We start from the raw sequence: 24309 nt of genomic DNA on the forward strand, positions 1-24309 counted from the left end.
AGGTGGAGGTGGGTGACCTGGCACCAGAAATTAGGGAGTCATGATGGGAGAATACTAGAAAGAACAAAGAAGCAAACAGATAAATTTTCAGAAGCTAGGACTTAAAAAAATTATTATGAAGTGGGGCTTAGATGATAGAAGAGACTAAACTTTAACATCTAGGGGGACTCTAAGTTGGTAGCACAAAGCAGCTGCCTGTCTTTTTAGTATACTTACATTCAACATTGCTAAAGAGGTGACAAACTATCAATCAATAAATAAAAACAGGTCACTGCAGTTGTGGCTGGGTTCTAGTCTCCTTTATACAGCTTATTCTGTAAGCTGTTCACATAATTATAAGGATATTTTCCAATATGTACAAAATTCCATATGGTGTTTTATGAATAGCGCCATGGGAACTGCTTTAGAGAATCATGACAATGTTTTGTTTCATTTTATTTAATTGTTAAAGTTCACTGTGAGACCACGGACAATTCTTTTTTAGAAAGCTATATATATGTTCTCTGTTTTCAGTCTGATTCCCACAGTTTTCTCTTGGGTTCCAAATCTCTCAAGAGATCTGATGGACACCAGCTGGTAGGGGCACAGATTAATAACTGGAGGGTCAGCCAATGGAGGATGCATGATGCCTTCATATGGTCTTGTTGTCGTGTCCAAAGAGAGTATTGAAAACACAGTTTCCATGACACCTTTCAATCACCAATGGCTGTAGGAGTGAAAGTCTTTAAAGCAAACAGCTGACACTGGGGACAGATCTGCAGAGGCGGTGGGGCTTCTAATAGGGAATGCAGAAGCTTGGGTACAGAAGTAAGTGTTCTGCCAGCTTCACAATCCAATTAGCAACAAAAAAAACAATTCATTTCATAGAATCACAGAATCATAGAATAGTTTGGGTTGGAAGAGACCATAAACACCATCCAGTTCCAACCCCCCTGCCAGCAGACCAGGTTACTCAGAGCCCCATCCAACCTGTCCGTGAAGACCTCCAGGGATGGGTCATCCATCCACAACTTTTCTGGGCAACCTGTGCCAGTGCCTTGCCACCCTCACAGTGAGTAATTTCTTTCTAATATCTAATCTAAACCTGCCCATGATCAGTTTAAAGCCATTCCCCTTTGTCCTATCACTCCATGCCTTTATCAAAAGTTTCTCTCTTTTAGCCCCTTTAGATACTGGAAAGTGCTCTAAGGTCTCCCTGGAACCTTCTCGTGTCCAGGCTAAACAATCCCAACTCCCTCAGCTGTTCTCCACAGGAGAGGTGTGCTAGCCCTCTGATTATCTTTGTGGTCCTCCATTATTTCCTCAAAAAATGCTGTAAACAACTGAGAAAAGGTCTGAATGACATAATGAGACACTCGGTCTTCAGATCCACACTGTCTCATTTTGGAGAATGGTACAGAAATGCTCTGTCTGACATGGCAGGTACTCCCTACCCTAGGCCAGCCTACCTCATTCAGGAAAAGGAGGATGTACAAAACTGTTTCTAGATTTATAAAAATGAGAGATGGAAAACATTCATTAAGTGTGAAAGTCTAGACTTCTCCAAGAGTAAAACTCTTTTTCTGAAGTACTCTTTAACATCCTTTCTGCTTATGAGCTTTAATCGTCAAGGCAGAGAAAGAAACAGATGATAGGTTGGAGCAAACCAACTTTATTTCATGCACCATGTTGACTTACGGCTGCTGAGGATACTTTGGGATTTTTGCCATTTATCTCAGGGGATGTTTTTTTAATACAAGTAATCTCATAGTTGGTAGATTTTGAGGGAAACTAGGCTGAAGCCTTTATTTCATTGCTAGTTTTCCCACTGTAATCACCCCTTAAACTGAGAGAAGCCATAAACTGGCATGATCCTGCTCATACCCACAATAAGACTTCACACTACACTATCTTTCATTTAAGGATATCACCGAGTTCAATATGAAATTGCTAATTGTTACCATTCCCAATTTTTTTAGGCTGTTAATCTGAGGCATGGACAAATACACTGTCTGCTTCATATTATAAACTGACTCATGACAGCAACAAAGCTCCCAGGCTAATGGTCTGCTCAGGGGACCACTTTGCTGCTGACAAAAAGCCCTGTGAAAGCCAATTCTACTGTGGTGAACTCTATAAAGATCTGTCAGCCTGGCTTACAATTACCAACATGAATTACCTTTATCCAGATGCAACACAATAAACATATTAAGGAAGTAGACAAATTGCTAGACTCTTGATGGACTTCTTTTTTATATACTCACCATGTTTGCTGGTCAGTGGTATAGTTACTTTAACAGCATTTCTGCCTTATTTATTTACTATGCAACATCCAACTTAATAGCTTGTTTCTCTATCTTTAGGCCAGAGGCCAAGGCAGATGTTTGCCTGACACCAAATCCTATTAGAGGCTGCAGTAACACAATTGTGTGTTAAAGATAAATATTTTAGAGTCTACACTTGCCACCAAGCATCATCATTCCCTAGGCATTTAGAGACAACTATCTATTGGCAGAGAAAAAATAGTTATCTAGCTGGCAACTGAAGGCAGTAGCTTTCTGGGAGTTAATAAGCACCAGGACTGCTTTCTAAGAACTGATTAAATGCCATTCAGTGCCATGTGGCTGTATGAATTCAAATGTAACTGTTTAATTTGATAACCTCAAAGAGTTATTCTGGAACTGACAGTGTTTGGTGTCAGAAACACATAGGAATAGCACCACAGTAGGACAACTGGACCTTAATGAATCAATGCTAATCTCAGTTTCTGGAATGAAGGCTCAAAGAAAATAAAAATTTTGTACCAATGAAAATACTCCATATTAGAAGTGAGATGCAAAGAAAAGAGCAGAGTTTTTTAAGTATCCTGTCCGGCCCCTTCAACAAGTAGTGTACTTCACCTCTACACAAGAAAGGGCCTCAGAATCTTTTGCTCAGTGCTGGTCAGAAGATATATGGAGCTACTCAACCTAGAATAAATTGCCACATCTATTGATGTACCAGCCCAGGGAGATATTGCAAACATACTGACTGGTGCAATAAAAGGTTTTACCCTTTCCTAATAAACGCTGACTGTCTATATACTGTCTCTAAAAAAAGGAGGTAAAACGAATAATTAGAGGATAATTGTTTACAGTATCAAATAAATACAAATATTTACTGTAATGCAGAAATAAATTGTTCCTAACTGTCCACTGACCTATTTTCTGCCTAGTCATGTTCCCCTGGATAAAGAAAATCCTTTGCTGGGAGGGAAGGAGGGAGGGGGAGAGGGAGGCCACATGGAGCAGGCAAGCAAGTAGGTAGATTCTATGGTTCATATCTAACCCTGAAATCCTCTGTGTCAGCCAGATCAATGCAAAAGGGCCATGAGGGGTGCACAGCATGCCTCTCACCGTACAATGAAGTACATAGCTTGGGAGAGTGAAGGGACACCACATTATTTCACCTTATTCTTAACTGCTGCACTAGAACAACCTTAGCAAGTCACATATGCTTTTCCCTAGATCTTCATGTCCAGGATAAAGCTGCCACCTACAAGCTCATTGCAATAACATCTCTTTCACAAAAATGCTCCCTGTCACTGCCCTGACTACACTAGCAATAATTTTAATAGGAAGTCAGGCAATATAACATGAAAGGCAAAGAAGATTCTGAAGCTCTGTGAACACATTTAATTTACTTCCCAGTTGCAGAGCTTGCAGTCTTGTTTATTTTTCAAAGAAATGATGCTACTCAATTGAATTTCACTGCAGGAGAGGTTGGATTCTAAGCCTAGAGAACTGTCACCTGCCCTTGTAACTGTGATAACAATGCCAAGGCAGATATGGAGGTGAGAGGGGATAAAACAGGTTTCAGATGTCTTGAAACATCAGATTTGACATTATGAGCCAAAAAAAAAAGTAAAAAAAAAAAGTAAAAAACCAAGTAAGGTAAAGAAAATGCCCTGGAAACAAAGGAAATGTGGAAAAGCTGGGTCTGGTATTCTCTTGCTCCTCCTCTTCCTTCCCCAGATGAAGCTTTAAAGGACTGATTCCTTCTTATAGTACATCATCACCTGCTGAGATTTCAATTTTTCTGCTTCATTTGTGTTTTATACAGCTTTTATATTTCTAGCTCAAGTAATCCACACCTGGCATCCTGGGATGTGAAAGTCTTGACAGCATCATGGAAACTCAGTCATTATTTTTGAGTGCTCTTTCACAGTTTCCTCTTCTGTAGGGCACCTAGTGTGATGCTGATACTGCTAATGCCACTTGATGTTGTGCCAGATTTTGATTTTTTTTTCTTTTTCCTAAGGCTGAGAGGTCTGTTTTAATTAAAGATCCATGCATACAACCCTGTTTTGCTCTCATATCCCAGTGGAACTCTAATCTTCACATGCAGGTATAAGGATGCTAAATTAAGAAAAGGGCAAAAGGCAGAAGTCCTTTAAACAACTCCTTAAATTGCTCCTGAATCTGGAAAGTCAGAGAGGACAGTAATCACAGTATCCACCTCCACATTATCCCTCCTCCACTTTTTCTGTAAGAACTTTTTAAAAAAGCAATTTGCAACTGCAGATATCTCCCCCCCCCATCTCCATCATTGTACTGACAACAAACACCTGCCCTGGCCAGCAGCAACTCTAAAGGCTGTATCATTTTACGAGGTGATGGTAAAGCACAAAAGGTTTGGTGCTCAGGAACAGTTGGGTTGCTTATTGAAATCAAGAGCTGCTGATTTTGCCAAATTTGACAGTACATCATGTAAGTACGTTTTTGCTTGAGTTGTCTGTAGTACTGCTTTTAGGTCTGGTTTGAAATGTCTACCCAGGTACTCAAATGGCTCTCACCACAATCACATCAGTCTTTCTTACACTATTTCAAGCACATTTGACTCCAGGTCTACCTGGGAATACTATAAAATCAGCTTTTTTGTGTCTTATTTTTGAACTTTTGTTCTACAGAAAAAGGGACCAAGTGGGAATAAATAAAATAAATAAAGAAGAGAACAAGCTTGATCATTTCAGAAGCCTTTGCCACATTTGGTCTGAATTTGGGTTACCCTTTGAGAGAGAGCTTTCTATTTATCTCACTGATTCATTCCTTTCTCTTACTGCTTCCTTATTAAGAAAAAATCTTTCCATTGCAGAATGCTTCATAATCTGAAGTTCTCACATGGTTGAAAACATAAGGTGTAATGGGATTTCAAAAGCACTTGAGCACTGGTCTATGTATATGACCATTTAACAGTAAAATCTCCTTTGACTTCATCAACTTCTAGAAAATCCTGCTGATGTATTTTTGCTGTTTATAGTGTTATACAGGGAACACTGTTTTCCTCCCTTACAATGTGAGCAGTGCTAAAAGCATGAAAGGGTCTTGAAATAGAATTGACCATCTGAAAAAAACCTCTGTTCTAAATCACTTGAAATGTGATCATAGGTTAGAAGTTAGCTGGGGAAAAAAATCAGTGAATGATTTTAAACAAAGAGTAGCTGTTGGAGTGAAGTTGCCTTCTTCTTCCTTCTACAATGCAGCTTCGAAGCACAATAAGACTTCACAGAATCACAGAATATGCTGAGTTGGAAGGGACCCACAAGGATCATCGAGTCCAACTCCTGTCCCTGCACAGCACCATCCTGAAGAGTCATATCATGTGTCTGAGAGTATTGTCCAAATGCTTCTTGAACTCTGTCAGGCTTGGTGCTCTGATCACTTCCTTGGGGAGCCTGTTCCAGTGCCCAACCATCCTCTAGGTGATGAACCTTTTTCTAATATCCAACGTAAACCTCCCCTGACACAGCTTCAGGCCATTCCCTTGGGTCCTGTCACTGGTCACCACAGAGATCAGTGCCTGCCCCTCCTCTTCCCCTTACAAGGAAGTTGTAGACTGCAATGAGGTCTCCCTTCAGTCTCCTCTTCTCCGGGCTGAACAGACCAAGTGACCTCAGTCACTCGTCATACAGCTCCTCCTCAAAGCACTTCACCATCTCTACTGCCCTCCTTTGGATGCTCTCTAACAACTTAATATCTTTCTTATACTGTGGTACCCAAAACTGCACACAATATTCAAGGTGAGGCTGCACCAGTTTAATCCATACTTGTAACATACCAGTGACAAGGCTGCAGAAATCTAAAAAGATACCTTGAGTACAGTTATTTTCTTCCTAGATTTCCTTTTTTTGCAGTTGGAATATTTTTAGACCTGAATTTCACTCCAGTAAATGAAACTCTCATATGCCCAATTTGCCCAAGGGATTGCAAAGAATTTTTTTTTTTTTTGTTCCTTCCCACTCTCATAAATTGTTACAAACTAATACAGGAAACAACAATTATGCAGCCTTCAGGGTTCAACTTCTGGAGCTGCACTACCAAGAGGGAAGTTACTTCACGTTCAGTACATTACAACTTCTGCTCTCATAGCTCAGGGCAAGGCTAAAGCTGGCCTTGAGTTTCATTTTAAATGATGTTTTAAGTTGGTGTATTCCAGGGGGAAAAAAAGCAAACCATTCTTGCATACACACAGAGAGAACCTCAAATGTGATCTCAGTCAAATAAGTGCCGTGAAACCTTGGCAATGTTATAATTTTGTGTGTATTAAAGATTAAATTTCATTTTACACAAAGTCTTCAGTTAATACATCCAGCCTGCTAACTAAGAATGTACTGGCTGGAATGACTGAATCTGAGGTTCAGTTAGGTAAATGCCTGGTGCTAGGGACATGCTCTCAAGTACAATGCCTGGTCTGCAGCCACTGCAATGGAAGGGCCTGAATCTTCTCCAGGTTTTAGGTAGAGATGCCCCACTGTAGAGATGCCCTCAGCTCCCTGGAGCATCTCAGGTGCTGCTAGATGCCTGCACTCAGGCCAATGCAGTGGACTTTGATCAGGGCCATTGAAAAAGCAGAACTTATGGCTGTTTCTGCCTCTAGCAGACTCACTGCACAAACTTGGTCAAATCACGTTCTGTCTCAGAGCCTCCAGCAAGCTGTCCAGAAATCAGGTTAACATAACTTATGAAACTTTTTCTGAGACTGCTGTAGCGCTTAGGAAAAGAAAGCAGTCACACATCTAATACACAGACCAGCTGCTATCATTTAAAAAGTCAACATATGCCAGGAGTTACTGTACAGACTATGTCCTTCTCATCCTGCTTTGCCCCCATGCAAAATGAGAGATTGGTCTACTGACTCCTGAGGTGCTGATGTTGTTGGCTTCTCTCCTTTTTGTGGTCTTGCATGCACGTATGTACACTTTAATACAGCCTTTGGAAAATTAAGGCTTTAAAAAGTCTGTTGTTCTAGTACAGAAAGAGTTCTTCTTTTGTTTGCCAAAGCGGACAAGTAACTCCCCCAACGTTATTTCTGTGCTTTAGCAGGGGAGCATTCATGGAAAGAAAAGTGTGCACAGAGCTCCTCTAGCAGCTCGGTAATACGACACAGGAATAAAACAAGCTGTGCTTACATTAGCCCATAGTCTGGGCTGTGTGGAAAGTGCTATATACAAAAGTGTAAAAACGAAAACCATATGCATGGTTTTACACATTTCTCCAGAACCCCTCAGACAGCACTTACATGCCATGTTATTAAGGCAGAATTCTGCTGTTCTGAAAAAAAGTGAACAGAAAAACACAGGGACAGAAATAACAGAATGAAAGAAAACGGCTTTAACTTCAGTATTAAATAAACCTTTTCTTGACCCTAAAACTAAAGTAATTACCCCAATGAATAAACCTTTTGTACAAGCTATTCAGATCAAGAGAACGTGCCTGCCTGCAAACAGCACACAGACATGCAAGTTCAATGCTACCATTCCTTGTAAGTACAGATGCAGGCAATGCTTTTCAAAAAGACAAATCTACCTTCATTTTTTTATCACTTTAAAGATGATCAAAACCAGACAAAACCTGGAACATTAAAGACGTTCAGACATCTAACTTCTACTGAGATGAATACTTATTGGCATCCAAGCAGTCTTAACAAGCATAACTTAATCTCTTTTGTACAGCAACACAAATGAAAATATCTGTCCACTTGTCTATTTTTCCCACTGAAATAATCACTTGTAATCATAAGATCTATTGAAAGAGGAGTGTACATACAGAAATCAAAATAACAAAATAAAAAGTTCAAATCTAACATTAAATAAATTATTACATCTCTGCTTTAAAACTAACCTAGTTTTACACATTGTAATTTTCTACTGCTAGTTTTTACCCGCAGAGCATCAATGAAGAGATACCCTCTATACAGAAAGAGCAGCTGGGAAGGTGTCACAGCCAAGCATCTGACCTTTACAGGCTTCTTATTATCTAATTATCTTTGAGACGTGTCCTTAATTTCCTCTTTAGTATAGATGCCTTACATCTTCAATGGAAAAATCCTGAATTAATAATTTTGCCTACCATTATGGCTTGGGAAGCAGGATTATTATGTAAGAATTGTTTCAGACATTTGCAGAGAGAAAAAAGGTCATCACGAATACTATCTAGATTTGAAACAACTAGCCTAACTTCATGATTCTTGGAAGTGCTGCAGATCTAGCAGCAGCAGGCAGAAAGCTGCAGTTAACATTTAGGGAGCGGTGTGCCATGGAATCACATACATTGTACATCAATACATTACTGACTGAAGCTGAAAGGGATTTAAGAACCAGAAGGAATTTTTGATCTGTTCGGAGCTGTCTGAAAAGGCAGACAGGGAGATAAACTCCAACATTGGAACATGCTCACCCCCCTTGGCTCACTTGACTGGGAAATGAGACTGTTTATCAGCTTGGGGGAAAAATGTGAAAAGATTAAAGGGACACTGATAAAGCTGTTGTTGACTTCCAGGTGCTAAAGTTTTAAGGGCTGTATCACTATCCAAAAACATCATCAGTGTGTTATTGAGAACAGTAAACAAAAAAACTCTAGGTATGGGGAGTACAAACTAATGTGAAAAGTTTAACCTCCACACAGCCCTCCTTCCATTTCCAGATCCAGGTTCAGCTCATGTTTGCTTTTTATTATGCCTAACAAAGAGAACAAACTGGATTTATACATGGGTTGGATGAAAAAGTGAAATTTCAGCAGGCACACTACTGCACCTGCTTTGAGAGGGGAATTCTTGCAGCTCACAAAGCTCAGGCAGAGGCAGTTGACCTCACGTTTCTGTCTCTCCTTTTGATACCCTATCTATCAGACTGAACTGGATTTAGCTAGGATGGAGAGGGCAACCTCCTGCCTTCCTGTTACCATTCTGCATGGACTAATTCTATTCTCACAGAGGACTTCACTTCTGTGACCAGCTGGATGTTTAGTGGAAGACACTTTGCAGTGCTGCAGCATAACCTCAGCCCACTCTGTGGATAAGCGTTAAGTTTTCAATCAAGTAGACCTGTCAACTAAATGTCATTCATGAGATCAAATACATAAGGAAAAAAAAAACTAACACAGCCTGGCAGGGACTCATAAATGCCCCTTTTGCTTTCTACCTGAATTGAGTGACTGTATCTTTTCTAAATATTACCTGACTGAGACCTACAAGCTTTGCCACATTCAGAGAAGCTAGGTAAGAGCTGAAAGTAGGAGATAAAGCATCAAAAAATGGGTGGCAGCAACAAGAAGGTAATCAAAAAAAGCAGTGACCATCTGACAGAGTGCCTGTCAAGCAAAGGCTTGTAGTGGGACACACAGAGCTGAAGACAAAAAACTATTTGCAGAGCATGCAAAGCTCTGCTGTTATTTTGCAGGAGAGAGACCAATAACATCAAAAATTAAGTAATTTTCTTTCCTGGCACAGTTCTCATACGCTGCTGTGTTTCTTTTTCTGTGCAGAGCAAAAAAAGAGTTGCCAGTGTGAGAAGAAATGGGTTACTAACTAATTATCCATAGAGTGTTACCACAAGGTGGAAGTGCTCTGTAGTCCCTCTCTGAAACATGGGAAGGGCTAAGATGACCATACTCATGCAGTAGGGGAGAACTGAGCACTTTCATGGAGCAAATGGAGTCTCATTAACAGTTAAAGAGTTTTGATTCAGCAAAATACTTGCTGAACTTTCAGCCTCTTTAGCCTAAGAAGTTTGGAAAAGGATAGCTGGGCCATTAAAACCACTTTTCCTCATTCAGAATCTTGAAGACCTAATAGCACATGGAGGACTTTGAAGTTGAGTAACTGAGGCATTAAGGAGCTAAAAGAAAAGTGCAAGCCAGAACAGATCACACCCCATGTTACTCTGCACAGTATCCCAACTCCTCAATATTTACATGAAAACAATTTAGACTTTTCCAGACATTAGCAAAGCAAGTGTAAATAATGTGAATAGCTTTGAGACTCTAAGTGGATCACACTTCTGCATCTCTCTAAAGTGGAAGTTGCTAGAGTTTAAGTTAGCCTACACATAGGCAGCAAAAGTAAGGGAAGCAAATAAAGAGTTACTCAGGCTCTTCCTTTCCCCTTTGCTAAGAACAAGGTAAACACAAAGGCATTTTCACACTGCGCTAAGGAAGAGTCATCCTTATCACCTCTCACACAAGGAGGGTTCCCAGTCCCATGTTTGTCTCTGTGACCTCCAATTTCTCCTCTCTAAGCTCAGTTCTACTGTGAAGTGCTCCTCTGCTGGTACCCTTCTTGCGTGAACTGCTGTCCTAGGGACTGCATGGGGGTGGGCTACATTTTAAGCTATTGCAGGAAGGGCACTTGCCTTTTGATGTATATTGCCAAGTGCTGTATGTGCTGGCAATCCCTTACAAACAATAAGGGAGCTCGTCTTGCACTTTGATGGAGGAAACTACTTACAGTAGGTCTTTTTACGGATAGTAGAGGGGGCAGGGGGAACAGTCCTTTTCTTAAACACTGTCTCTTGCAGATGATAGAAGTGAGATAAAACCTTGCATCCTGTCACAGGCATTCTACATGTGTTTCCTGTTGCTTGCTGGGTGACATGCTGGTAAGCAGTGATGCTCTCCTCTCACAGACAGTTGACTTTGCTTTTCCTTTTGATTTCTCAGTGGCCCTGCACAGCCAAGCTTGCCTGAACTCAGCAGTAACAGCTGCTGGAAGACACTTTCTCTCTGACTCCATAGATGCTGTTTTCAGGCTTTCAGATGTTTCTTGCTTCTACCAAGCAGATTTTTGGCCAAAATCTCTGTCTCAGATGTGCTGATTCCAGCTGATTCCTCAGCCTACTATTTTGCTCCACTTAGACAAGATTGCTCTGAATAAATTACCACTATCAGGCAGAGGTGAATCCACAAGGTGCTTCTCAAAGAAGTGTTCCTATTAGAAATTTCAGAATGTCATTTTCAAAAAGGTTAATTTGTTATCGAGAGACCTCGATTGTCCATTCCTTTATAATTTCTTGCACTGTAATTCAAAAGAATGGGATATAAAAATGCTATTGAAAGCTGAAAACTTTCCCAGAATAATCTTTTTCCCTCCACCTGAATTGTCTATATTATGCAAAAGTATATGCTCTGACAGGCATTAGGAGGCTCTATTCTCCCCATGTTTACATTCAGTGGCATGTAACAGGCACATATTTTGACACCACCTAACTCTTTCGTGATGACGATTCCACACCCTTTTAGAAAACAGACTCTCCTGCCCTCAAAATCTGTGCTAATGTTCCTGAGTTGATTAAGTTACAGTTACACTGGATTTCGAAGCTGTGTGATGGACAGCCTCACAATTTATGAAATTAACTGTGTGCTATCAAACTGGGAATACAGATGCTTTTTTCCAATTTTTCTCCAGCTTTCACTGGAATAATGGAGGCCAAATCATTCCAGAAAAGGACTGCACAGTCCTTTTGCAGTTGACAATGTCATACAGAGCCTGCAATGATTTTAGTGGCACTGAAAACTTCAGTCTGTTGGAACATACCAGATAGACTCAGAAAATCAACACCCTTTACATCCAACATGTTTACTGCTCAAGTAAAAGCTACGGTCATTTATTTAGGTGAGTCCTCACACACAGGATGTTTGCCTGAAGGAATGACTGCACAGTTTGGCTTTATGAGCTTATCATTATGATAACCATTTTCAATTTTGTGCTTTCTACTATTATCTATGATTATTAATTAATGTTTCATGCATTTTCCCAGCAGTTCTATCACCCTCACAGCGTCTGCTGCGAAATTTCAGTTTCCTCAGTTTTGTACAGTGAGCAGCTGAAGCATGAGCCTAGGCAAGGGCAGAATTAGCACATCAATCACAATTCAGGAGTTTCAGACTGCTGGTCCTCTTCTCACATCACCAGATCCTAGTTCTTTCTGCATCACAGCTATACTTTTCAAACTCACTCTTACTGTAAGCCCTATGTCAGTGAAATAATAAAGGGAGATTTTTCTAGGTGCTCTTGCCACAGAAATCAAATTAAATGGTAGCTTGCCTCTGACAGTCAACACAACTTTTCTGAAGGTTCCTCACCCCACACAGATAGATCTAAGGCTCCATCATGTGTAACTTGATTTATTTGTTTGGTGTTGCAACTTTACACATTGGTTCATAAGAACTGTCATGTTGCTTTATCCTCTTTACTCTGGGGGTGAAGAAAAAAATTATAACACTACAGTGCCACAGTATTTATATACTTAGGATTTAGCAATCATGTCTTGCCAGACCTCATGAATACACTAGAAAGGTTCTGAAGCATTACAGTATATTTACACAAAACACTGACTAGATTTTTTTTTTTAAACAAGCTGTTGAAATCTAGACTAAGAAGAAAGGTCTCAACCTGTTAAGGCTATCACTCTTACCGTACTTATACAAATGCTGCACTTTTCTGGACAAATTTCAGCTAAGAAATCACATCTTCCTACCTAAAATTTTTACTTAAGTGAGTTTCAAAATGCATAGCTTGTACCTAAACAGTTTTTTCTACACTATAACTTTGTATTGATATACAGCTGCCAGTGGGTAAAGTGATCCCCAACCAATGCTCTCTCTTATATAACAAAAAAAAACTTCCTTGTACTGAAATACAGAATGATTGAAGGTCAGCAGGGGATATATAGAATATATCATGGAGTCTGTATCATGGACTGTTCTCCTCATCATGTGGTCATGAAGGTATAGCAGAGAATAAACAAACAAAAATAGGATTGCCTTAAAGACATCTGACATGCTTCTCACCCACACTATTCTCTTGCTGTTCAAAGGTAAATTAAGAATGTTTTTTCTCTTTTTTTCTTTTTTTTCCCCCCTACTTTAGTGCAATGAGGCCAAGAGGAAAGTGTGGCTAGAACTCATAAGCATCAGTTTGAAAACAAGAACAAGTAGTAACTGTGCTTTAAAAGTGTTTTCTGCTGTGACAGCCTTACTGATTTTTTTTCTGATGGGAAATGCTGAACTGAAGAAATTCTTAGACAAGGAAAAAAAGCTGCCTTCAGAAGAATACCTGAAGGTTCGCTGGTTGGTGTTAGTAAAAAAATCAAACTGCTAAAGTAAACTAAATGAAAGTAAATCCACATTCTATAGAGTAACACCTCAATTTCACAAGCTAACATACAACTATTTCTGGTGTTGCTCAACTATGAACAGGACTAAACATTGCATTTCCAAGTTTTAAATTTAACACAAAGTATTATAGCAGTTTCCACTTCTGCATTAGATAAACTCTAGTGCTAAAATGGAATACTGGGATCTTAATGACTTTGTTTTAATAAGACCTAAACTTTTAATTAACCTGCAAAGACAAATTACAGCCCATAGCTCTTAGGTAACTACTGCAGACAGCTGAGACTCAACACCAATGCCTCTTTTGGGAGAGGAATTAATGGCAGTTTTGGAATGAGTCTGCTTTTTTCCACAAAGAAAAAAACTCCATTAAACAATCACTGTGGCTAGAAGAAAGCTGAGTGCTAGTTTTATGGAGTAATCTTTAAATTACAACCAAATGAATTGAGTTATATGAACAGTTTCAACAGGTCAATTAAATTTAAAATTAAGTATTATTGAATCAGAAACAGATTCTGATATTTACAGGATGGAAGAAGAATACTCAGTGTGCTGACAGGCACTCACTGGCAGTATTCTTTCCTCCTTGGATGACAACAAATCCGTGTCTGTGTGCTGAACTGGCAGGGCATTTTACTGCCAGAGAATTCAAGAGACCTCTTTAGTTAATTTGTTCTTTGTAAGCAATCTCAGCTTCATTCTGTTAGCAGGGAGAAACAGAGATTTCTGTTATTGTGGTTGCTCCTACCAAGCCTTGCAGTGCTTTTCATTAGAGTTTTAACCCCAGCCCTCTGCCTGAACTCCAGCTTGAGTAATTTTGACTGTGTTCAAGAGCAAGACTGTCACACAAAACGGTGGCATGGTGCTGCTGCCTGTTCTTCAATTATTCCTACAACTCTGCTCCAGAAAGACAAAAAACCCAATGAAACAAACAAAAAATCAAGCAAACAAAACCAGCAAAAAACAACTAAATAAAAGGAAGATCAAAGTAAGAAAATAAAACAGGGATTTTCCAGCTTGCAGACCATTTTTGGCACTGGGCAGGATCTCATTATGGTTATAGTTACTTAAGAGGCCTACAAAATACTTACACAACATTTAGGGCCTAAGAGCATTTAGCTTGTTGCTTAATACAATCCCCTTCAAGCATTCTCTCCAAAACCACATAAAGCCATCATGCAATTTGAGTATGTGCATTAATACCCAGCCTCAAGGCATATTTAGGAATAATAGAGGAAATCCTTACCAATAGCAGTAGTAAGAAAAGAAACCACTTCCGATTCCTTGCCATCATTGTAGAAGGCTAAATGCCATATTCCTGAATCTAAATACTGGATAAATCCCGTCTCGTGGCTGGATAAGGGCATAAAAGCTCTGTGTTGCCGCTGAGGTCCTTCCAAGCTCCTCGCCTCCTGTGTCAGTAGACGTCTTCCATCGAGGAGCTCGACAAAGTCAAACTGAAACACAAGAAGGAGTGATGTTTCTGTGTGTATCAGAAATCCTCAAGCTTGGTCTCTTATTCTGGGTCTACAGAAGCATCATAAACAGGATTTTCCCTAGTAACTCGAGTATGTTCCTGGACTATCCGCAAGTAACCATTTTGGACATAGCTAGTATATGAATGTATTTTTTCTGTAATTACATGAATCAAGAAATCATCTTTATTTAAAATGTGACGTAGGGCATATTGGCCCTACAGAGGTGTTCTCATTTTGTAGAAATACAGTTAGGGAAACATGAGACCATGCCTTAATTGCACTGTATGACACTAAGAAGCTTATTTGTTGTCTTCTTTGTGCCTTGCCTAATATAAAATAAGACAGAAAAATATACCTAGCCTAACCGGGTTGTTCGCCAGAATTCCTATGGGTCATAAAGGAAAAAATAAGAAGTATTTTAAAGTAAATTCTGGTAGAAGTTTTGCAGAAGTATTTTGCTTAGCCAACAAGGGTTTTTTCTTATTGCAATAGCAAAAGTGGTTAAAAGATCAGGAAAAATGAAGATGTAAAAGAGACAAATGATGTAGAAAAGTCCCATTTAAGGAGTGGCTCTTGGAATTTTCCTCAAAAGGACACATTTCTTTTTTGTCAGGGTAACTTCAGCTGCACAGTTGCTTTGCTTTTGCTACTAGTATTAAAACTACCTTTAGTTCCCTATTTAAATAACTTCCCACTGATTTTCTGCAATATTTGCAGTTTGTCTGGTATTATATTAATGGGATGAGGCAGACAAGCCTAGCAGACATCACAAATGTTAAATGAATCTTATCTAATCTGACTTTTATCATGTGTTTAGACGATCAGGACACCTCGCAAGGAAAATCCAGTAGTTGAGGCAATACTCAGCTTTTCAATTCCCTGACTTCGCTTGGTTTTACCTCTCTCATCCAGATGGTCAACTAAGGTTGTAATTTTTGTCAGGAGGAAGGAAAACAGGCAGAAAGAAACAACACCACTTCTTTCTGAACCAGTAAATGTTGCTGTACTGAATGGCTGCTGAGTGTTGGCTGAGTGCAGCAACAATATTCAGGCTGCTTAACCCTTTTCGCTTTATTGTAGCAAAATTTGGATGCTTGTTATATTATTAAGTCGTCTGCTATGGTCTTCAAAGTCAACCAAGATAAGGACTTGATGACATGTTGTTTCCTATGCAGGAAAAGTAAGAAGTTTAAAAAAGTTAAAGTTGTGAAGTTAAAAAGGTTAAGTTACTAAGTCAGAAAAAAAGTGTTTTATTTCCAAAACATTTTGAGAAATAAGCTATATATGACATAGCTCGCAGATGAAATGGCAAATTTGTCCCTAGTCTATTCTACTTATGTATTTTTAAATATTCATTGTACAGGAAATTAGTTTTGAGCCTTGCTTTACTATTTTTTTTTTTTTGCTACATTTCAGTACATCTCAAATTTGGTGCTGAAGTATCTTTTTACAAATGTAAAAGCCGGCACACCTGCAAAGTCATTTCTTTTGAGTGTCTATCCAAGTCAGCTTTGCCAGAGACAGAGTTTCTGTTTTGAAAAAAATACAATGTAAATAAAAATTATAAAAATATACAATATAAAATCTAAAAATATAATGTAAGTATAAATTCTAAACACATGTACTTAAAAATGTACATTTGTGTTTTGGAAAAAGGGCCAACCATGTACTGGGGTGCATCAGGTGAAGCATCTCCAGCCGGTTGAGGGAGGGGATTGTCCTGCTCTGCTCTGCACTGAACATTGTGTGTAGTTTTGGGCACCACAATACAAGAAAGGCATTAAGCCATTAGAGAGTGTCCAAAGGAGGCCAACAAAGATGGTGAAGGGCCTTGAGGGGAAGCTGTATGAGGAGTGGCTGAGGTCACTTGGTCTGTTCAGCCTGGAGAAGAGGAGACTGAGAGGAGACCTCACGGTGGTCTTCAATATCATCACGAGGAGAAGAGGAGGGGATGGTACAGATCTCTTCATTCCCATGGTCAGTGCAGGACTCAATGAAACAGCATGAAGGTGACGCAGGGGAGGTTTAGATAAGATATCAGGAAAAGGTTTTCCACCCAGAGTGTGGTTTAGCACTGGAACAGGCTCTCCAGGGAAGTGGTCAGAGCACCAAGCCTGCCAGAGTTCAAGAAGCGTTTGGACAATGCTCTCAGGCACATGATGTGACTCTTGGAGCTGTCCCTGTGCAGGATCAGGTGCTGGACTTGATGATCCTGATGGGTCCCTTCCAACTCAGGATATTCTATGATTCTATGATCCTATGAAAATAATAGAATTATTTAAGAGGATAGTGGTGAGAGGTTGGTTTGAATTACACTTTGTGAGCCAGGTACTTGTAGCCACTCTGAGCATGAGCTATTGCCTCGTCAGATTTTAGTGTGAGCATGACTGACACAGCTGAGCAGGACAGTGACACAGGACATCATAGTGGTATTTGGGTGCCGGGAACATCTCAACGGAGCTGAGTTTGACTAAGGAACACATTGGCCAGGTGAACTGAAGAAGTTAAAACCAGTAAGAGAAAAACCTACTTATTGCCATTTTCATTTTGGAGCGTCATGGAACAGCTTGACCAGACTTTTAATAGGTAACGGCAGAAACCATAGGTAAAGTTCACCTCACCAAGTGCTGACATCTCCATGGCAGCCTGAATTAATTTTCTAGAACCACTGGATTGCAGGCAAAGAAAGAGACACTTTCAGGATGCAACCTGCCTCATCCTAAAGCGGACATCTAAGAAATGTCCTGTGGATTGTGCTTACAAGCATCCATTTTGTGCTATATACTAGATGTAGATACTTAAAGCTTCGTGAAATGAAAACAATTTCAAGGTACTCGAGTATGGTGAGCTGCTGTTGTTCCAGACCAATCTCTGTTATGCTTACTTGGGCTTCCTGCCAAACACAAAAGTTTATTTTTATAAATATTTGCAAGATGCTGCTGCAGATGTTAGTGACTTTGCCAAGTTACTAGTTACTAGTTGTAAATATTAATTGAGCCACAAATGGATTGTGCTTTATTGCATTTTAATACATTCAAAGATTTTTAATAGGCAATTAGTTACTGCCAGCATGGAAATCACAGATAAAACACCATGTTAATCAATTCAAACTGTACAAATGGAAAAATGCTCTCCACAAGCTGTGATGGCCAATCCCTAAAATTTATGATTTATTAAAATTTGGCCTAGGCTAAAATGAGTTTTACAAAAGGATTTGATCTAGGAAGATTAAATCTAATACACCATAACAAAATTGTGTAACTTTTATTATGATTTGTTGAGAAAAATGAGAAGAAATACCTTTAGTTAACAGTGAACTCTTTTGGGCTTCTGCATGATCTATTTCTAAGACTAAAGAAAGTTGGACCTTGCTTTTTCTTCCTACTTATTAGTGATAATAGTTGTTGGCAACCTCAAAGAGAACACAATCACCACAGCCAGAGAAAGTTTCCCAAAGAGAATTTGGAATAGGTTTGTTATTTTAGCATGGATAAATATGACTTCAAACATTGTATTAGGTTTGCATGGCCAGATTTTGGTAGTGAGGGGGCTACAAGGGTGGCTTCTTTGAAAAGCTGCTAGAAGCTTCCCCTTTTCTCTCCAAGGCAGAGGCAATTCCACTTAGCTCCAAGACAGACCCGCCAATGGTTAAGTGTGAACCCATGAGTGATGGTAGCAATTGTCACCTCTGTGATAACATATCTAGGAAGGAAAAAAAAAAAATACTACTGTAACCTCCATTCCCCATTTCCCTGTGCTGCTGGGTGGGAGGAGGTAGAGAATCGGGAATAAAGTTAAACGCGGGAAGAAGGGAGGGGTGGGGGGAAGGTGTTTTTAAGATCTTTTTTACTTCTTAATTATCCTACTCTGATTTTGATTCGTAATAAATTTAAATAAATTCCCCAAGTCAAGTCTGTTTTGCCTGTGATGGTAACTGGTGAGTGATGTCTCCCTCTCCTTATCTCAACTCATGAGCTTGTCATGGTATTTTTCTCTCCCCTGTCCAGTTGTGGAGGGGAGTGACAGAGTAGCTCTGGTGGGCACCTGACATTCATCCAGGGTCAAACAGCCACAAATATTTTATGAAATTCAGGAATATATTCCAAGGCTTTACAGCTTTAGGATCAATTCAAAGATCCTGAAACAGCATAAACTATGTTAAGGCTCATAAAACAGAAGAATTATCTAAATAGAAGAAATATCTTATTATGTAACACTGAAAAAAACTCCTGATAATCAGCTGGAGCTTTACTACTGCCATCAAATAGGCTTGGGAAAAAATAATTGACCCTTTATTAAATTCTTCTAGTAGAGACTGTACTACTCTGTACCGTACACTGCTCTAAGCACACATTTTGCAAAGTTTTGTTTATGAAATTCCTTGAAAAATTTTGAAATATATAACTCATTGGTTAGATTTATGAGGTGCAGCAGATACTCTGGATTATGCAAAAGAAAAGAAGAGCTTTGTGTAATATGTATTAAATATGAGAGACAAGTTTAATATTTCAACAGAGAACGTAGGTTACCTATTTAATGACTACTTTGATTAATAAACTGTGGTGAGATTAAACATCATATAAAAGTATATAGAAGGAAAACAATGCTTTAATTAACAGCAGGTTTATAAAATAATTAATCTAGGAAAAATTACAATTAACAAACTAAAATATTAACAAGTAATAAATCAATATTGATTCAATAATCTGGAGCTTCATAAAATTATTTCTTCAGAACAGGGTGTGTTTTGTGATCTGTTTCTATTAGTGTACCATGGTTTTTATTGTTTGAAGAAAAATGCCTGTCTGGTCATTTTTGGCCTAGATGATGAATTTTTCTATATACTTGGCAGCTCTCAATGAGTGGTTACACAAATAGGAGCAAGTGATTCTGAGCAAGTGTATTGCCTTTTCCAGCATGTAATATTGACAAACATGGGCCACATCTCACATTCAACACTTCATTTTTAGCTGAGGCTTCAACTGATACACAGCCAGGCTGATTTAAATGGAAAAGGTCCTGACACTGAGAAATCACTGAGAATGTCCCAGCAAAAATCATGTTGCAGTGACCAGCAGTGATGGTGAAGTTGGTGCAGGCTTGCTAATTTCTTAAAACATTTCTGTGGTTGGGTATAGTGAATCATAGAATATCCTGAGTTGGAAGGGACCCCACAGTGATCATTGGGTCCAACTCCTGGCCCTGCACAGGGCAGCACCAAGAATACACCATGTGCCTAAGAACATTGGCCAAACACTTCTTGAATTCTGTCAGGTTTGGTGCTGTGATCACTTACCTGGAGAGCCTGTTCCAGTGCCCAACCACCCTCTGGGTGAAGAACCTTTTCCCAAAATCCAGTCTAATCCCTCCTTGACATAGCTTCATGTGCCCTGCTATATGTGAAGATTTTAAGTTCAATAAACCTGAGGGTTAGGTGTTAAGTTTTACATTTGTTATTAGAACAACTGAAACTGTTCATGTAATAACTCCTGTTCCATAACAAAATTTAAGATTGATGATAATAAACAAATAAAATCAACACAGACTTCTGATCTACAGTTAGTATTATGTGATTGTGACTTGAGTTTTTATTCAAATAACACAGCAGTTTTTAAGTTATAAATGTTTGAATCTCTCCGTGAAAAGAGACTGATTAAAAATGGGTAATAACAGCATTACTGTGGCACTGAATTTATGACGTGCTGATCCTACCGAAATATTTTAATTCTGCAGAAAAGCAGGCAGAGAAAGTGTAGATTTATGACACCTCTTTGACATAAATATGTTGGAGGTGTGCTAATGTGAAGAAAATACCGTATTACCCAAAGAGATTGTAATAAACATATTTGTTTGTTCAAAAAGAAAGTAAAGACAGGGTATTTCTATAAATCTCAAATATTTTTAGCTAATAGTGGAGGGCAAGGGTAAGATACATTAACATAAACCTGCTAATTCTTTGATAACTTGCTGATGCAAGTGGAAGAAAGATACTTTGCACTGCCAATGTGTTATGCCTTAATGTATTAATCAATCTGGTTAAGAGCAGCTTAGAAACTGAAATGGAAAGTAGAGAAAATAATGTATAAAATCCTTACTTAAGGGAATAGTTCTTCATAGCTTTTCCCAGAAAGTGATTTCTTGATGTGGTTTTTTGTCAAGGTGTGTTAAGAAAACCATCTGCTTTCATTTCAGTCCCATAGAATAATAACTGTATCTTGATTTCTGCCTGAGTTGGTGGCTTTCTGTAAAGTTGATTTTCTTTGCTTATACATTAATTACTTGGCCTTGACCAATGTCAGTCTAAGCTGACAGTCAACATACAGAATGTGAAGGGTTAGGCTCCAGGAGTTTCAGCATCAAAGACAAAAGTGAACTTTGCTCCCCTGAGACTTACCAACCTTGCTGCTCTTACCATGAGAGGGGAAAGGCAGTGGCTGAAAGAGAGACAGATCTGAGATACATGAAACTGCTTATGAGGAAATTCTTTCAGATGCAGTTTGAGTGTGGCTGCCTTTGTGCAAAGCACTGGATGAAGAAGGTGGTATCCCATGCTACTTGGAGCAACCACCTGGCAACCCTCAGTGACTACCAGCACCAGAACACCCTTCTCCTCCTCTAGAAGCTTGCTGCCTTAGGCAACTGCCTGCTTTGCCTCTGCCTACAGCCCACCAGATTAATGCATTTAAATTGTGCCACTGTCACTTGATTCTCTTTCTCTGAATAAAGGATCTTTGACATCTTGCAAGCATGCAACGAATTCTTGAAAGAAACAGACGAAATAAAACCATACACCATACAAATGTACAATTTCAGACAATTATTACTTAATTGAAATAAGATCCCGTTACCTGTGTGTGTGATGGTGGGAGTCCTTTTCTGCCATAGATGCCAACCAGAGCAGCCTTTCCTAAAGACACATTGAATTTCAGATGCACTGGGTGGTCGATGAACACCTGAGATCTCCAAAAAATACCAGGAGGGATCTTCTGTGTGGCTCGTCTGCCTACATCAATCTCTCCGGAGTCTATAAAACTGTCGTCTGGAAAGAAACTACTGGGCTTTCCTGCCAAAACACAGGAACAAAATTCTTGCATTAATCTTATATCCTGAAAGTAATCCAATCATACTTGTATCTCTGACACCGATCTTGAGAAACAGTCTATTAGTGTCCTGAAATCTTCTGAGAACTTTGTCTAGCCAATCCATACGATTATGGGAGGAAAACTGGCAGGGTTATTTCTGGCTTCAGTAACTGTTTTGTTTGAAAACATGAACATGGGAAGAGCAACCTGGAGAAAAATGGCCTTTTGTTTAAATTGTAACATCAGAGAGTGTGCAATTACATTCCAAAGATAAGAATAAATAATCTGATATTATATCCTAAATAAATATAACTTCAGGAACAGAGAAGTCACCATTAAATTACAAAAAAAGAAGTACAGTAAGTGTGAGATAGACGTGTCACAGAGTGGAATGGTGGTGTGGAGAACAGCAGCATGAATGATGCCTGAGTGGGGAAAGGAAAATGTTTCTCTATTAAATTAATTCTTGACAGTGGTAACAGTATTTGAAGCTTGTTGAACAGTGCATAAAAAGGTAAATAAAGAAAAGGACTGAGAAAAACAAAGGAAATTGTACCCTGCACTTGAGTAATGTCTGTTACATGAAAGGTTTTAATTGGGTTTAAATATAATCTGCAAAGTGCGCTATGATTATCCGTTTTCTTTCAGAAGACAAATGAAGGCATCTGTTTCTCAAACCAGGCTGGAGAGCCTAGGTATTCAAATGGAATCAGTACGTGCTGTATTGTCCAAGGGAGTCAGCAGGGAGCTTGGCACTCCTAAAAAACACACCTGAGAAATTCCAGGTTAGAAATTCATAGACTCACAGCTTTCCAAACAGGTGGCTGCTTTGAAAAATCTGGTCCCAAAGGAAGACCAGGGAACACGGGGTAGAATGAAAAATCAAATGCCAGAATGATGCCTTTTTAGACTGTGCCATAGCCAGTGGCCACAGCTTTAGCTGCAGGGCATAAGGACAATGAAGAAGGCAACTGCTTAGCAAACAGCCTTTATTAAGGACAATTCTAGTTGAAAAGTATGCAGTAGCATCACCTGAAAGATTTCAGCTTTAGTAAGGAGAGTAATATGTCACCAAGAACTAATTATTAATTTTGGAAATTCAAATACATTTGTGCCATTACAGCACACTACTCTGTGTTTCACAGATCAAACAAGTCTAACAAAATGAGAAAGAAACTTCCAGGTAGTTACAGTCTTTTGCAGGAAGATCAAATTGTGAATTTTTTTCTTCCAGAGTCTATATTTGAGAAATGGGAAACAAAAATATGTTTTCCAATCTATCATGAATTCACATGAAACAGTCTCAGAATTTACTTGCCATATTGAAAAAGGTGATTGATAGAACATGTCATTTTAGTGTTTCAAATGACAATATTTCATTTAGTGTTATACAATATTAATTGCAATATTTCATTAAAGTTCTCCACATACCATCTCAACATAAACTTTCCAGGAGAAAAAGATGTAAATTGTTAGCTGTCTCTGAAAATCAATATAGAAGTTACCTGCATATTAACTATTAAGGATGACGTTGCTTTAATTTGTTTTGTTTACTTAATAAAACTTAGCAGAACTTGTGGTTCCAATAATACTAACCAACCACTGATTTAAAGTCAGCAACTGCTTAAATACATTGCTGGAGCAGGACTTGATGGCATATTTCATTTCTCTGCTATCTTGTGGCAAAAGTTTTATGCATACCAGCACAAAAGGTGTATATGCAAAGGCTGTATACATGTGCACAGAAAAAAAAAGCTACTGTTAATTTTACGAGATCCTCATTTATCTTTGCTCATCACTTTCCAATAAATACGGGGGGGGACATGTGTTGACTTTTACTCTTTTTTAGTTGAAGTGTTATATTAATGGAGATAATCAGAAGCAGCTTAGGTAAATGGGCATTCCTTATGAATCATTCTGTGCTGATAGACTACAATTGCACAATGAAAATCAGCTTGATTCTGAAGGGAATTACCTTATCAATTGGATTGATAGTATTTATTTGGCATACTAAAAATTACTTTTCACACTGTCAGGATTAAAGGAAACAGTTCCCATGTCTTCATGCAAAGTTTCTTATCGCATTATTGTAAGAGGAAAAGGTAGAGGATTCTATTAAAGAGCTAAAGACATCACATGTTTTGGCTCAAATGAAGTATACAGTTTTTCTGATTATTACTGACATGTTTTATAGACTCTCAGAAATTCAGATGAAAACTTGAAGTATTTTATATGCCCCCTGAATGTTCATTAATAAAGACTGTACATCAGAGTGAATAAGTGAAGGTGAGAATTTAATATGACAGATGTTGCTATGCAAGTGAGAGGCTGGACAAAATGAAT

General features: G+C 38.9%; 1 protein-coding gene across 1 annotated transcript in view; it reads right to left on the reverse strand.

Annotated features, from left to right (window-relative positions):
• Positions 1-24309, reverse strand: part of TENM4 (teneurin transmembrane protein 4) — a 349236-nt gene that overhangs the window by 160067 nt on the left and 164860 nt on the right. Inside the window, exons 7-8 of the mRNA XM_018071344.2 lie at positions 21733-21947; positions 14653-14863 (exon numbers count right to left, since the gene is read on the reverse strand). Coding sequence (XP_017926833.1) covers positions 14653-14863; positions 21733-21947 — 426 coding nt within the window. The remainder of the gene's footprint in view (positions 1-14652; positions 14864-21732; positions 21948-24309) is intronic.

Source organism: Manacus vitellinus, unplaced genomic scaffold, assembly GCF_001715985.3.
Source record: "Manacus vitellinus isolate BGI_N305 unplaced genomic scaffold, ASM171598v3 scaffold_2_pilon, whole genome shotgun sequence".
Taxonomy (NCBI): Eukaryota; Metazoa; Chordata; class Aves; order Passeriformes; family Pipridae; genus Manacus; species Manacus vitellinus.